Source organism: Lissotriton helveticus, chromosome 7, assembly GCF_964261635.1.
Source record: "Lissotriton helveticus chromosome 7, aLisHel1.1, whole genome shotgun sequence".
Lineage (NCBI taxonomy): Eukaryota > Metazoa > Chordata > Amphibia > Caudata > Salamandridae > Lissotriton > Lissotriton helveticus.
Genome location: NC_136068.1, coordinates 4,132,943 through 4,147,696, shown reverse-complemented (window position 1 = coordinate 4,147,696; position 14,754 = coordinate 4,132,943). Strand labels below are relative to the sequence as shown.

The window sequence follows — 14,754 nt, the reverse complement described above, 5'->3', positions numbered from 1 at the left end:
CAGGAAGTATAGAAAACCGAATACAACACTGTAAACGTTTGCACAGGAATCCAAACAAGTGTAAGGAAAACAGCTTTATATTGCAGAAAAAAGAGAAAGTGCCACCCACCTCTCCTATCCCTAGGATACAAAGTGTTGGTGGTGTCCCCTTTGACCCAGCACCTCGGCTGGTCACATCTGCAAACATTGCAAGGCACTGCATTCCTTTACAATGTTAAATCGAAATGTTTTATCACTTCACTCACCCTTTTAACTGTGAGATGGCTCAGCAGCGGTTTATTTTTTTATTTAACTGTGAAGAAGGACCAAGAGAACTATGCACCATTAACATCTTTTAACGCGGCCAGAACGCAAGACACTAAGGCATGCATAAAATATATTGACAATATATTGAGAAGCACGTGAGCACAGAAAACATAATGAGGTTGCAGGAATTGATTGTGGAGTACATGGGTGTAGAAAACCGTGAATTAAGGGGACAAGAAGAAAAAATAGAATATTGATAGGTGCACAGGACAGTAGATGACTTTCCAAATCTCTGTTCTCAAATGTTGGCATTTATTAACAATACCTGTAGAAAACATGATGATGCATAGAATACATTGTACACGAAAAACAATACAGAGACAAGAGACGAGGAGCTCGAGGTGCCCATGGGCTGCTTGAAGCGCTGCCCACAGAAGAGAAGTGTGGCTCACTGGTTAGAGGAGGTAGATCCTGAAGCAAAGGTCAGACCCGGGACCAGGGTTCAATTCCCAACGCGGCAGGGTCTTGAGCCCAAATATCCACGGACTCGATAATTCTCGTTTCGGTACCTACTCTAATCATGGGTCCCACTCTGCAGCTCTGGGCATCAGCCTGCTTAATCTCCACACCGGCCCCACAACGCTAAGGATGCCTGGCTTTCACCTTGGGGATGCCCAGTACGGGTATCTCACAGGAAAAAAGCCAGGACGGGTTCCCAAGGCAAGCGCCGAGATGCCTACGGGTAATCGAGCTCTATATAAGAACGCATAATAATAATAATAATAATACAACGCAGAGCAGATATGGCTTGAAGTGCAATGGCAACAAAATTAGATCCCAAACTGAGTGCACAAAATAAGATCATTCCTGCTGGATTGTTATGAAAGGAGTGGAGCACTTCCTGCAGGTGTGCTGCAAAAAGAAATGTCCAGCACACAACCCTGACCACCGGAAACGGCACTGTCCTAAATGGCAGATCCACTGCTGCAAACTGCACCGACATCTCTGCCACCATCTTGACGAGGACGTTGATATTCTTTTTTGAACTGATAATTTGCTGAATCACTCCTCTCGGGTCATCGGTGACTTTCTCGTCCACCCTGAATTATCATCAGGCAGGATCAGCTTGGAAAATCAAGGTGGAATAGCTGCGTTTCACAAAGTCATCTGTAGTGTTCAACTCTTCTTAAACTATCGTACCCCTCTTTTGAACTCCTTCAGGTTGCTCTCTCCCTTGTCAACACAAACCATCAGATTAGTAAAAATGTAAATCCGATATTTGTAAAGCGCATAGCTACCCGTAGGCATCCCGGCGCTGGGGGCCGTCGGGAAGATTAAGCGAGCTATTGCCCAGAGTCACATGGTGCTGGGCAGACCCCTGCCGCCGGTGCCAGGGATCGAACCATGAGCCCCAGCGTCCTGCATCAGTCACCCTGGCCACTGCCCCACACCTCTTCCGATCTGCCATCAGACTGAAAACAACCGCTCTCTCCTAACCGAGCTTCTGAAACTCCTCCCCTCTTCTCCCTTTTGACACCATCTTCCTTGGATATTTCATTATCGGGTGGGATAAGGCCTCTGATGCAATCACCTCTGAATCGAGATTCTCTTCCAGTTAAGAAAAACCCACTCATGGCACATGTGCCGTGCTCGGCCTTATCATCTCCAAACAAGACTACGAGCCTGATTTAGATCGTGGCGGACGGGTTGTAGAGCGCCCTGATACCTGCAAGGGTCATGTTTGCGCTATATAAAGATTTTTAAATAAAATAAATAAATAAAAAGTAAGGCATGTCTAAATGGCCACAGGGCAGGGAGCATGGCTATTAAAAAGTAGGACATGTGTACTTAAGTTTACACGTCCTGACTTTGACAAATCTCCAAAATCGTTCTTCGCTGTGGCAAGGCTGACTCACCCGTAAACGACTGCGTTACATTACAGAGCCGTAACATGCATAACCTCCAAATCAATTGATGTTTGTTAGTGCACAACAGAACCAATATCACATTGTTGTTTTTTCAAACAGTTTTTCAAACATTAAATATGTATTACTGTATATGTAATGTGTATAAGCAAGCAGTAATGGTGAAATGTTTTACTTGTAGTTACCCCTGAGGAAGGACTCGCGAAATCCAAAATGCATTGGGGTTGAGTAAAGAACATACCTTGGACTAATCATGCGTTGGTCGTGTTTTTGATAGAGGTCCCGATGGTCACATCATGAACACATGAAACTTGGAAAATAGCATAATACCCCATGTGTGGGTCAAGCGGGGTTGAGCATAAAAAGAGGATCAAAGCATTGATTATTTGGAGAAAAATGGATACATTTGACGCATACATTTTCGAATTAAGCTGCACGACTGGTCCTGGGGGGACATGTCGCCCCACATACCATGGTTCAGTATCCGTGTGCCACCAGGGCAAGGCACTATACCAGTGCACACGTACGCTTGGATGATTTCAGGACAAAACGGACGATCATAGATGAGAATTGTGAGAAGTTGGCCTGATAGGTGATGTTTCCAATTCTGGAACCACCTATTATCAGACCAAACAATCCCTTATGGTGTCTGGTTGTAAGTCAACCTTATTAGACAAGCTATCCTAGGGGTAGCATGGACTAAGCAGCCTAAAGGCTTAACTTAAGAGGTCGTGTTAAGCGAGCTGTTTTACCACATACAATCCTGTAATATCAAATGAAAGGACACCACACAAGTATATATTATAAAAATATATGTATTTATTACTAAAAACAATCCCCAATATTCTTTATGAATAAAGGGGCACAAGCGTTAAATCAAAAGCACTGTTTAAACATACAAGTTGCACAATTATGGATGAGGGCGGGTGGCCACTCAAACCATATACTAAACAAGTGGTATAAGAGATGCCACTCGAGCAGTGGTTAGGCCTAGGGCCTAGGGAATCGCTGGGAGCAGTCAGGACAAGCAGTGTTGAAGTCGGGAATGGCCCTCGGGATTCGGGAGATGTGCGGAAAGCGCACGCATGCACCAATGTTAACCAATGGTGCGTAAAAGTTGTAGAGTTAAAGTTTAAGGACACTTCCGCTGAACCTAGAGGAACAAAACTTGACACACAGACCCTAGAGATGTGCACCAGTGTGGGAACACCGGCGGAGCAAAGTTACCTCACCCACAGGAAGTGGGTGCACAGGGTCGAAGAGGCGTCGGGTTTTGACACGCAGGCTCTTGGTGCTTGAAGCTGAAAGGGCTGCAGGCGGGTTGAAGATGAAGTGTCCGGTGGAGTCCAAGGGTGGACTCAAGTCGAAGGGTACCTGAAAGCAGAGGGGACAGAGTCTGGGTCACTCAGCAGTGACCAGGGTGGAACCAGGACGGAACCAGGCAATGTCGGGCGCAATCAGGTGGTCGTCGAGGAGCTTCTCTCCGCTGTCACGTGGGCTCTGGGGCATCTGCGACGTCCAGGAGCAGGTCACGATCTGTCCCACGCAGGCTCTCACCGTCGGCGCTGTCGGCTTCAAGTTTGGAGCAAACAACACTTGGCAAGAGCAATCCACGCAGAACCGGGAGATTGCTTCTCACTCGAACCAGGAAGGTCAGAGTGGGGGCTCCTTTTCAGGGGAGCTGGTGTGGATCTGGAGCAACCAGATTCACGAGTCTTCTTTGTAGTTTCGTCGGCACAGGGACCACTAGCCAGCTGGCAAGTGACCGGGCCAACGCGTTGAGCCAAATGGAGCAGAAGGGCCCCACGCAGCACTCGTCGAGTGTGGAGGGCTGAACTTCGGCTCAAGAGTAGCTCAGGGTGGGGGCTTCTCAAACCCCGGTGCACAGCTTCGAGGGTCACTCGTGGGCTGCACGGTCAGCGTCTCGTGGTCAATTCAAGATGGCGTGCCCCACGCTTCCGGTCGCCTCCACGGGTCTCAGCTCTGCAGGGACTGTGGATCGGGCTGTTGGAAGGCAGGCAAGCTTGATCTCGTCGATCTCAGTCGCTCGAGTTCCGGCGGGAACTGCAACTAAGTAGACGTCGAGGGCTGGATGGTGCCTGCTGCTGCAGGGTGGTCACTCCTTGACCACAAGGGAGATTCTTCGGGCTTCCACGTTGAGATGGAGGTCCAAGGGTCCAGAGTTTCGTTTCTAATGTTTCTTCCAGGAAATCTGATGTGCATTGGCACTGCTCCCACTCTTATTCCAATCTGGGGGGCGTGATTACCTGCTATGTCCCCCCCTATGGGTGGGACCCAGGAAGGGGGTGGATACACCCCTTTCCTTTGATCCGGGCCGCCCTGGCACGAGGGCTGGAGTGCCCCAGAACCGGTTTGGCCGGATTATGCAAGGGGCAGCCTTGTGCGCCCCAGGCAGTGTCTGGTTTCTTTCAGACCTCCCTGCTACAATCCACTATCTCCTGTCTGGAGGGCGGTGACACCCTCCTGTGACAGGAAACCCTTTGTCCAGGACCCATTTGGCAGAGTTTCGGTCAGCTGCAGGGGTCCAGACATTTGTCTGTGGCAGAGGCATCCATTTTGTGGATCTAAGGTCTTTGGAGAAATTAACCGCATTACAGTAAAGGAACATGTCTTACCCCTCTAGAGGGGTGGAATGCTATCCCCGTCGCCAGAACTGGCGAGGGGAATAGTATTCCAAATCGTATGACACCTTACACGACATGTTTTGATAAAGCCAAACCAGAGTTGCTATATAACCGCGAGGATTATAAGGCACTTAAGAGTATATGGTATGGCATTATCCTGAAACAGCTTAGGGAGTTGTTCCCGACAGCTGCAGACAGGCTCAGCTCATGCTAGAGCTCCATCTCACATAAAACCACGCACTCTGCCTCCAGGATTGATGAGGCCTTCCATAGGAGTGGCTCACAGGTTAATATGTGTCCAGATATAGGGTTAGATATAGGTATACTATACCTAAGTAAGGGGTGTTTACACCACCTTACCCCAGCTGAGTGATCAGCCAGTTGTGTCAATTTAAGAACCAGCCAGGGGTGGCAAAAGATATGCTGCAGCCCCTGGTAGGCCTTGGTGGCCCCTATGCCCTGGGCACCTATAGTGCACTATACAGGGGCTGACAAGGAGTCCATTTCCAATTGTGGTATGTGCCTATAGCACATGTATCATTAATTTAGTGAGAGAACAGCAGGCTGGGGGTCTGATCAGCAGGCCCACAGCCTCAGTAGTCGGAAACCAGTGAAGCAAAAAGCAAAAATTTGGGGTGACCATAGGATAGCAGACCCTACTCTCCTACACAACCCCCCCCCCCCCCAAACGCAGGGACATTAAACTAACCTTGACCAGATAAGTCTTCATGTTCTAAGTGGAAGTACCTGGAGAGACCATCTGCATTACCATGGTCAGTCCCTGGGCGGTGCTCCACTGTAAAGTCCATCCCCTGTAGGGAAATGGACCACCTGAGCAGTTTGGGATTTTCACCCTTCATCTGATTGAGCCACAAGAGGGGCTTGTGATCTGTCTGCACTAGGAAGTGAGTTCCAAACAAGTAGGACCTCAGCTTCTTTAGTGCCCAAACCACAGCAAAGGCCTCCCTCTCTATGGCTGACCAACGTTTCTCTCTAGGGGTCAGCCTCCTGCTAATGAAAGCAATACGTTTCTAATGTTTCTTCCAGGAAATCTGATGTGCATTGGCACTGCTCCCACTCTTATTCCAATCTGGGGGGCGTGATTACCTGCTAGGTCCCCCCCTATGGGTGGGACCCAGGAAGGGGGTGGATACACCCCTTTCCTTTGATCCGGGCCGCCCTGGCACGAGGGCTGGAGTGCCCCAGAACCGGTTTGGCCGGATTATGCAAGGGGCAGCCTTGTGCGCCCCAGGCAGTGTCTGGTTTCTTTCAGACCTCCCTGCTACAATCCACTATCTCCTGTCTGGAGGGCGGTGACACCCTCCTGTGACAGGAAACCCTTTGTCCAGGACCCCTTTGGCTGAGTTTCGGTCAGCTGCAGGGGTCCAGACATTTGTCTGTGGCAGAGGCATCCATTTTGTGGATCTAAGGTCTTTGGAGAAATTAACCGCATTACAGTAAAGGAACATGTCTTACCCCTCTAGAGGGGTGGAATGCTATCCCCGTCGCCAGAACTGGCGAGGGGATAGTATTCCAAATCGTATGACACCTTACACGACATGTTTTGATAAAGCCAAACCAGAGTTGCTATATAACCGCGAGGATTATAAGGCACTTAAGAGTATATGGTATGGCATTATCCTGAAACAGCTTAGGGAGTTGTTCCCGACAGCTGCAGACAGGCTCAGCTCATGCCAGAGCTCCATCTCACATTAAACCACGCACTCTGCCTCCAGGATTGATGAGGCCTTCCATAGGAGTGGCTCACAGGTTTATATGTGTCCAGATATAGGGTTAGATATAGGTATACTATACCTAAGTAAGGGGTGTTTACACCACCTTACCCCAGCTGAGTGATCAGCCAGTTGTGTCAATTTAAGAACCAGCCAGGGGTGGCAAAAGATATGCTGCAGCCCCTGGTAGGCCTTGGTGGCCCCTATGCCCTGGGCACCTATAGTGCACTATACAGGGGCTGACAAGGAGTCCATTTCCAATTGTGGTATGTGCCTATAGCACATGTATCATTAATTTAGTGAGAGAACAGCAGGCTGGGGGTCTGATCAGCAGGCCCACAGCCTCAGTAGTCGAAAACCAGTGAAGCAAAAAGCAAAAATTTGGGGTGACCATAGGATAGCAGACCCTACTCTCCTACAAGAATGTTGTGCATCCCAGTATCTTTTTGAACACAGATGTGTGCCATGTCGAGACTTCACTTTATTCTGCACCTAAACACGCAGCCTGCGAAGGCAGTGTGTGTGTGTGTGAGTGAGAGAGAGTAAGAGACCTCTAAGGGTGGCACAATAAGTGCTGCAGCCTTTAGAGGCATTCCCTGGCCAGAGTGCCTTTTGTACCTTTTACTAATGACTGACCTGTGGCCTGAGATGTGCCAATTGGGTGTACAAGGTATAGATTTGGGGAAAGAACACCGTCCCCGGGAACCTGACTGGCAGGGACCCAGGGCACAGAAAACCAAAGTGCATCAGTAGTCTGGCAAAAAGTGTGTGTGTGTGTGGGGGGGGGGGGTGGTTACTGCAACCGAAACCCAGCTTCTCACAACTCTCCAGAGCACTTGCCAGTTTCCTGTTGCCTATAGTCTGTGTAACTTGAGTGCGGGTTTCCTACACTCTTTGAAAAGATGTTTTTTCACACTGCAGATCTCTTATTTTGAGAGAGAAGTCTTCTCAGCTCATTGAGATGCTGCCGTTCGGGTGATACATATACCAGCCTGCCATTCTCTGTGCCTCTCTTTTACGTCTCTCTTCATCCAGAGATTTGTCTTTAATGTCTTCTTTCACCTAAATGCTCCTGTAGTGATGGCCGTCTGGGGCCTCTTCTCAGTGGTGGTCTTATGTCCCCTCTCTTTTCTCATTTCAGCTGCAGGTCGGCGTCGAGTTTGAAGCCAGCACACGGATGCAGGACACCAGTGTCTCGTTTGGGTACCAGCTGGATCTACCAAAGGCCAACTTGCTCTTTAAAGGTAATTCCTACGACTACAACCCCACCCCTTCTACTGTTCTGGGTGGAAGACCCTACATTTCACTGATCAAGCAGGAGGCGCTATACTATTGAGATTGGCGTCCAGAAGAGGTGCTGCAGTGCTGGGGATTAGAACATGCGGCAGGGAGGCGCGGGTGTCTGCGGCAGGGAGGCGCGGGTGTCTGCGGCAGGGAGGCGCGGGTGTCTGCGGCAGGGAGGCGCGGGTGTCTGCGGCAGGGAGGCGCGGGTGTCTGCGGCAGGGAGGCGCGGGTGTCTGCGGCAGGGAGGCGCGGGCGTCTGCGGCAGGGAGGCGCTGGCGTCTGCGGCAGGGAGGCGCGGGTGTCTGCGGCAGGGAGGCGCGGGTGTCTGCGGCAGGGAGGCGCGGGTGTCTGCGGCAGGGAGGCGCGGGTGTCTGCGGCAGGGAGGCGCGGGTGTCTGCGGCAGGGAGGCGCGGGCGTCTGCGGCAGGGAGGCGCTGGCGTCTGCGGCAGGGAGGCGCTGGCGTCTGCGGCAGGGAGGCGCTGGCGTCTGCGGCAGGGAGGCGCGGGCGTCTGCGGCAGGGAGGCGCGGGCGTCTGCGGCAGGGAGGCGCGGGCGTCTGCGGCAGGGAGGCGCGGGCGTCTGCGGCAGGGAGGCGCTGGCGTCTGCGGCAGGGAGGCGCTGGCGTCTGCGGCAGGGAGGCGCTGGCGTCTGCGGCAGGGAGCCGCTGGCGTCTGCGGCAGGGAGGCCGGTTGCTCTCAGGGGTGCAGTAGTAGAAGCTGGTTACTCTCAGAACGCTATAGTAGAGGCAGGTTACTTTCAGGGTGCTGTAGTAGAGGCCGGTTACTCTCAGGATGCTGTAGTAGAGGCTAGTTACTCTCAGGACATTGCTGTGTACGTGAAAACACTGTTTCTGTTTCTTCAGATAAACAGTTTACATTCAGATAGATCTCCAAATCTTCCCAGACGAGGAAGCCCTTGGAGCTGTCGTCCGCTGAGGCTGCCGGATGGTGCGCACACGTGCTTTGCATCTAGAGAGCTCTGGCATGCACTTCCAGCCTGAGCGAGGTTCTTTGTTACCCTCCATGTCGGCTCAGTACTGCTCTGTTGGCTGCCTGTCTCTCAGCAGTATCGACAGCCCACATCGGTTTGCTCCTTTTTAAATGGGTTTTAAGTTCTGCTCATCAGGGAACTTGTTATGGCAAAGGGCTGTGCTGCTCCATATCTGTCTGTCACCATGACACAGGGGTATTGTCTAGTTGATTCCTTTGATGTTTGTCATGAAAGGGTATCTTCAGGGCGCCCTTATGACTTGTACATAAGTTTGGAAAAAACGGACCTGCCTGGCACCCATTTTGTTTTGGGTTCCGGTCGCTTCTATGCACTGTCAAACTCCTTAAAGATCCAGGCAGTGCTCATTTCTGGGATGCCTCACTAATATGCATGTAAAGCCACAAGTGAAAACACCCCTCCCCCAACCCCCCAAAATACACACACACACCCCCACATCCTCCTCCAGGTAATTTTCCAGGATTAAGTTGCTCGGCAGGACTACGGGAGGGATAGGAAGAAGTTATTGCTTCCTCAAGCTGTTAGCTACCGCCTACTGGCCAGATCCACCAAAAAACAGACTAGGATGGTGGGATGGAGGAGGGGAAGAGCAGTCCAGCTTTCTCATCCCTCCAACTCCAACAATAGAAGAAAACCCAGGGGGCGAAAGTTGGAAGAGTAGAGACTAAAGTCCAGATTACGATCTTGGCGGACAGGGATATTCCCTCACAAACGAGATAGATATCCCGTCTGCCAAATTACAATTCTCTTTGAGACCTTCAGTTCCTCTCAAACAGCACCACACACACTGCCCGTGCTGAAAGGAATGCTTAAGCGCGCAGAGGAGATTTTGAAAGACCCTGTGCGTGCAAGGATTGTCACACCCAGAATAGATAAATACAAGCCAACGCCTACTGACCCCATCTACATCAAGGGTCAAGTCACATTGGACTCTCTGGTAGTCGCTAACACTCGCAAAAGAGCAGACTCAAACCACAGGAGATGCCCCTCCTCCTGATAAAGAGTCTAAACTGATAGATGCCTCTGGCAAGAGAGTAGCAGCGCAAGCAGCCAATCACTGGCACTTGCGAACGCTCTTCTAGCTCGCTATGACGGAGCTCATTATGATGATCTAGAAAAATGAATTCAGTTTTTACATGATGAACATAAATCTAAAGCTAGTGATCTAATTCAAGAGGGGAAATTAATTTCCAATACATCTATTAGGTGCGCTTTAGACGCAGCTGACACCTAAGCTCGCGCAGTCAACACTAGCATTTTGCTACGCAGACACGCTTGACTCAGAATTTCTGGGTTTAAACCCGAGGTCCAAGTCTCTATTCTAAATCAGCCCTTTGATACGGAGAACCTCTTCGGTCCCACAGTAGACACTTCTTTAGAAAAGATGAAGAAGGATACAGAGGTCGCTAAATCCATGGGGCTTTGCAACTCCCTTCTAATCGGGGCTCCTTTCGTCGCTCCTTTTACGGGGGGCTCCAAGAACACCATCAGAAAACCCCCTCCTCATGTTACAAAGGCAATAATCAATCGCCCTCAAGATGTTACTTTAGAGGAGGATTTAGAGGGAATGGCGGCAAGGGAAGAGGTAGAGGCAACTCAACGCGCAAACAACAAACAGCGACTTCCTTACTCTACCCCGATCATTCCACTCCTGTCGGGGGACGTCTCTCCCAATTTCTACCCATCTGGAATACAATCACCTCAGACAGATGGGTTCTACAGATGATCCAATATGGTTATTGCATGAAACTTACGGACACTCGCCCAAACATTGTCACAAGAACATTTGAACCTTCTCAAACAAGAAGTTCTCTCTCTATTGGAAAAAGGAGCTATCGAGCCAGTCTCATTCCAATATCAAGGGGCCAGTGTATACTCCCTATACTTCCTAATTCCCTAAAAATACGGTTCTCTCAGGCCTATACTAGACCTTCGAGAACTGAATCTATAATCCAATCAAATCACTTTCACGTGGTGACACTCCATCAAATGCTCCCGCTCTTTCAGCAAGGTGACTTTATGTCCACTTTAGATTTATAGGACGCCTACTTCCATATTCCAATACACCCTGCTCCTCACAAATGCCTCAGGTTTGTTGTAGCGGGACAACATTACCAATTCAAACGGCTCCCATTCGGACTCAACGCTGCTCCCAGAGTTTTCAGCAAATGCCTGGCAGTAGTCGCAGCTTATCTACGAAGACAACGCATTCACGTCTTACCATACTTAGACGATTGGCTCATCAAAGCCAGCTCACAAGCAAACTGTCTAAAACACTTACAAAACCGTGCAGCTGCTCCACGATCTTGGTTTCGCAGTAAAGCTGTCAAAGTCCCATCTCCAACCCTCCAAAACGCAAACACATTTGGGAGCCACTCTGAATACGCAAAAGGCTCTGGCCTGTCCCAATCCGGCCAGAATCCGCAAAATTCAATCTCTAGTTTCCCAGTTCCAGCCTCAACACTTATTGCCAGCTCGGGAATTTGTGCAGTTACTGGGAATGATGGTGTCTTGCATCTTAAAGTCCCCCATGCAAGACTTCAAATGCGTCCCCTTCAGGAATGCTTAGCACGTCAGTGGAATCCGTCTCAGGGTCAGTTATCAGATCTAGTGTTGGTGGACGGCCACACTCATCGCTCTCTGCAGTGGTGGAATCCCCAAAACCTTTCCAAAAGAGCGGCCCTTCATCGACCCGGTTCCACAGACAGTGCTGACAGCAGACGCATCGCACACTGGTTGGGGAGTTAATCTCCAAACTCGCACAACTAGGGGCATGTGGAGTCTGCAGCAAAAGCAGCTTCACATACATCATCAAGAGCTTCTAGCGATATTTCTAGCACTCAAAGCCTTTCAAGCTCACCTTGCAAGCAAAGCTGTCCTGATACGTCCAGACAACATGACAGCCGTGTATTATATACAGAAATGGGGTGAGGGGGGGGGGGGGGGAGGGACACTTTATCCAGCGGTCACAACTTGCACAGACCATCTGGAGGTGGGCCATACGTCACAAAATATATCTCCTCGCAGAACACCTTCCAGGAGTAGACCATCCGATTGTGGACCTGCTCAGCAGACAGAGACAACAGATTCATGAATGGGAACTCCACCCTCAAGTTCCCCTCCCGTTCTTTCAGATGTGGGGCTTCCAGGACATAATTTGTTCGCCACACACCAAAAGGCAAAATGGCCAACCTTCGCCTACAGGTATCCACGCCAATTGTCCAAGGGCAATGTGCTATGGATGAACTGGTCCGGGATATTTGCCTACGCTTTTCCGCCTCTCCCTCTCATTCCACTAGTGGTTCGGAAACTCAGCCAAACGTCCCTCACACTGACCCTAGGAGCTCCCACATGGGCCCTTCTACCTTGTTCACCACCCTGTTAGAGCTCTCAGTAGTTTCTCATCCAAAACTACATCTCACATCCAGTCTCCTCACACAGAGCCATGGAGAGAGAAAGCACCCAGATCCCGTCATCTCAATCTGGCGATCCGGCACCTGAAGTCCTAGAGTTTGGCTGCCTCAATCTCACGCCAGCCTGCGTGAACATTATTAAAGAAGCCAGAAGACCTATCACAAGAGCCTGCTATGCAGCAAAGTGGAAGCGGTTTGTTATTTATTGTAATAACAATCAAATCAACCCGCTTGATGCTTCAATTCAAAACCTCATTTGCTATTTACTGCATTTAAAATGTTCAGATTTAGCGTACACATCCATACGCTTACATCTCGCTGCAATAGCCACATACCTTCAAAATAGACATTTGTCTCTCTTCAAAGTGCCTGTTATTAAGGCATTTAAGGAAGGACTCAGGAGTTATTCCCCCAAGACTTTCACCTGCTCCTGTATGGAATCTCAATATTGTCCTCCCCAGACTGATGGGTCCACCCTTTGAGCCATTGCACAGATGTGAGCTGCCATGTCTCACTTAGAATGTCGCTTTCCTCAGAGCTATCGCATCCCTGAGGAGAGTGGGTGAGCTTCAGGCACTAACCATAGAAGAACCATTTTTACAAGTACACCAAAACAAAGTGGTTCTTCAGACTAATCCTAAATTTCTACCCAAGGTGATTTCTGCCTTTCATATCATCCAATCTGTTGCCTGTGTTCTTCCCTCAACCAGATTCTGTGGCAGAACGTGCTCTACACACCGTAGAGGTTAAAAGGGCACCACTCTACTACGTAGAAAGGCCAAAACCTTTCCGTAAGACGAAACAAGTCTTTGTGGTTATTGCCCCACCTCATAAAAGCAATCCTATATCAAAATCAGGCATTGCACGGCGGAGAGTCAAATGTATTCAGACGTGCTATGCAAAAAGAACCTTAACAATTCCCCCTAGAGCGCACTCCACTCGCAAACTAGGGGCTTCCATGGCTTTCTTAGGAAACATTCCCATAGCTGACATCTGCAAAGCAGCAACATGGTCTACACCTCACACATTCACAAAACACTATTGTGAAGATGTGTTAGCAAGACAACAAGCTAGTGTAGGTCAGGCAGTTTCACAGACACTATTTCAAACCACTGCAACAGCGACAGGTTAACCCCCACTTTGGGAGACCACTGCTGTATAGTCTAAGCAAAGCATGTGATCTACAGCTTGCATGCCACGAACGGAGAATGCTACTTACCCAGCATGCATCTGTTCTTGGCATGTAGAGTTGTAGATTCACATGCGTCCACCCGCCTCCCCGGGTAGCTGTACCCGTTGCAGTTCTCTCTTAAATCTATATACATACGCATGGACATCACTATTCTTTACAATTACTCCGTTTTCACCCTCTGCGGGAGAACAATCTAACAGTGGAGTCAATGCCCACACACGCTATCACCGAAAGAAGGAGTCACCTACCTCGTGACTGGAAAAGACTTCATTTGAAGAAAAACAAAGTGCAACCATCCAGACCCAACGCTAGATGGCGAGCTATGCACAGCATGTGAGTCTACAGCTCTACATGCCAAGAACAGATACTTCCTGGGTAAGTAACATTATCCTTTTTGTTTTTCACATGATTGAATCAGTTTTTGGCCAATTAGGCAAGCATGAAAATGTGTTTAGAAGTGTGGGTTTTTTCATCGCCAAACTCGTACGTTGATCTGATATTAAAAGGCATAAAACCTGGCTATTCTGCCCTCGCTTCCTCCCATCAGCCGTCTATCTTTGCCCTCACCAGCATTCACTACAGCGCTTTGAGACCCCTCCGGGTGACTTGCGCTCAATAAAACCCTATGACTATATTCACAAGGGTGCTCCTGATTTACGACTGATACAGGCGTGGGCATTGAAAGTTTAGTACTGATGTCCGCATTGATGCTGCTGCGTTGGACAAATGCCTGTGGGGACGCTGCAGTGTAGGACAACACTCAGGGAGAAGCTGCTGGTGTAGGACTGATTGTAGTGTAGTTCCTATCTTCCCAATAGGCTCTGCGCATTGGAATAATACCTACAGCAGTAAAGGCCTAGGCCAGACGTTAACTAGGTCTACTACTGTCGATACTAGACTTAATTTTTGGGTTTGCCAGCTAAGCTCAGAGTTCGCTAGAAACTTTCTCGAATGTTCAAGGAAGGATTAACTTCCCTGATTAGACAAGAAGGGATTTAGTTTCTGACAACCATAGAACATGACAACTTTGCTCTCCCCTAATCAAGAGTCAATCTCGAGAGTCGTGTGAGCACAAGGCAATTATTTTACTCAGTCAGTACGTGCATTCTTAGTCTCATCAGAATGTAGAGAAAAGGAAGAGACGGGCGTGTTCAATAAAAAGGTGTTATTTATTGATCAGTCTCTTTTCTCATACATGAGAAATGGATCGATATTATTGCAATACTTATAGTTAAGTAAAGTGCATACATTAAAAGCAATAGTATAAAATAATACTGTAAAAACATTGATATGGTTTCTGAGCCATATG

At 49.2% G+C, this 14,754-nt stretch overlaps 2 protein-coding genes across 2 annotated transcripts in view; both read left to right on the top strand.

Annotated features, from left to right (window-relative positions):
• The window catches only part of APOE (apolipoprotein E), a 632,892-nt gene that overhangs the window by 251,911 nt on the left and 366,227 nt on the right, over nt 1-14,754 (top strand). The gene's annotated exons all lie outside the window — the stretch shown is intronic.
• TOMM40 (translocase of outer mitochondrial membrane 40) overlaps nt 1-14,754 on the top strand; it is a 145,636-nt gene that overhangs the window by 113,940 nt on the left and 16,942 nt on the right. Inside the window, exon 9 of the mRNA XM_078651267.1 lies at nt 7,691-7,793. Within this exon, the coding sequence (XP_078507393.1) occupies nt 7,691-7,793 (103 nt within the window). The remainder of the gene's footprint in view (nt 1-7,690; nt 7,794-14,754) is intronic.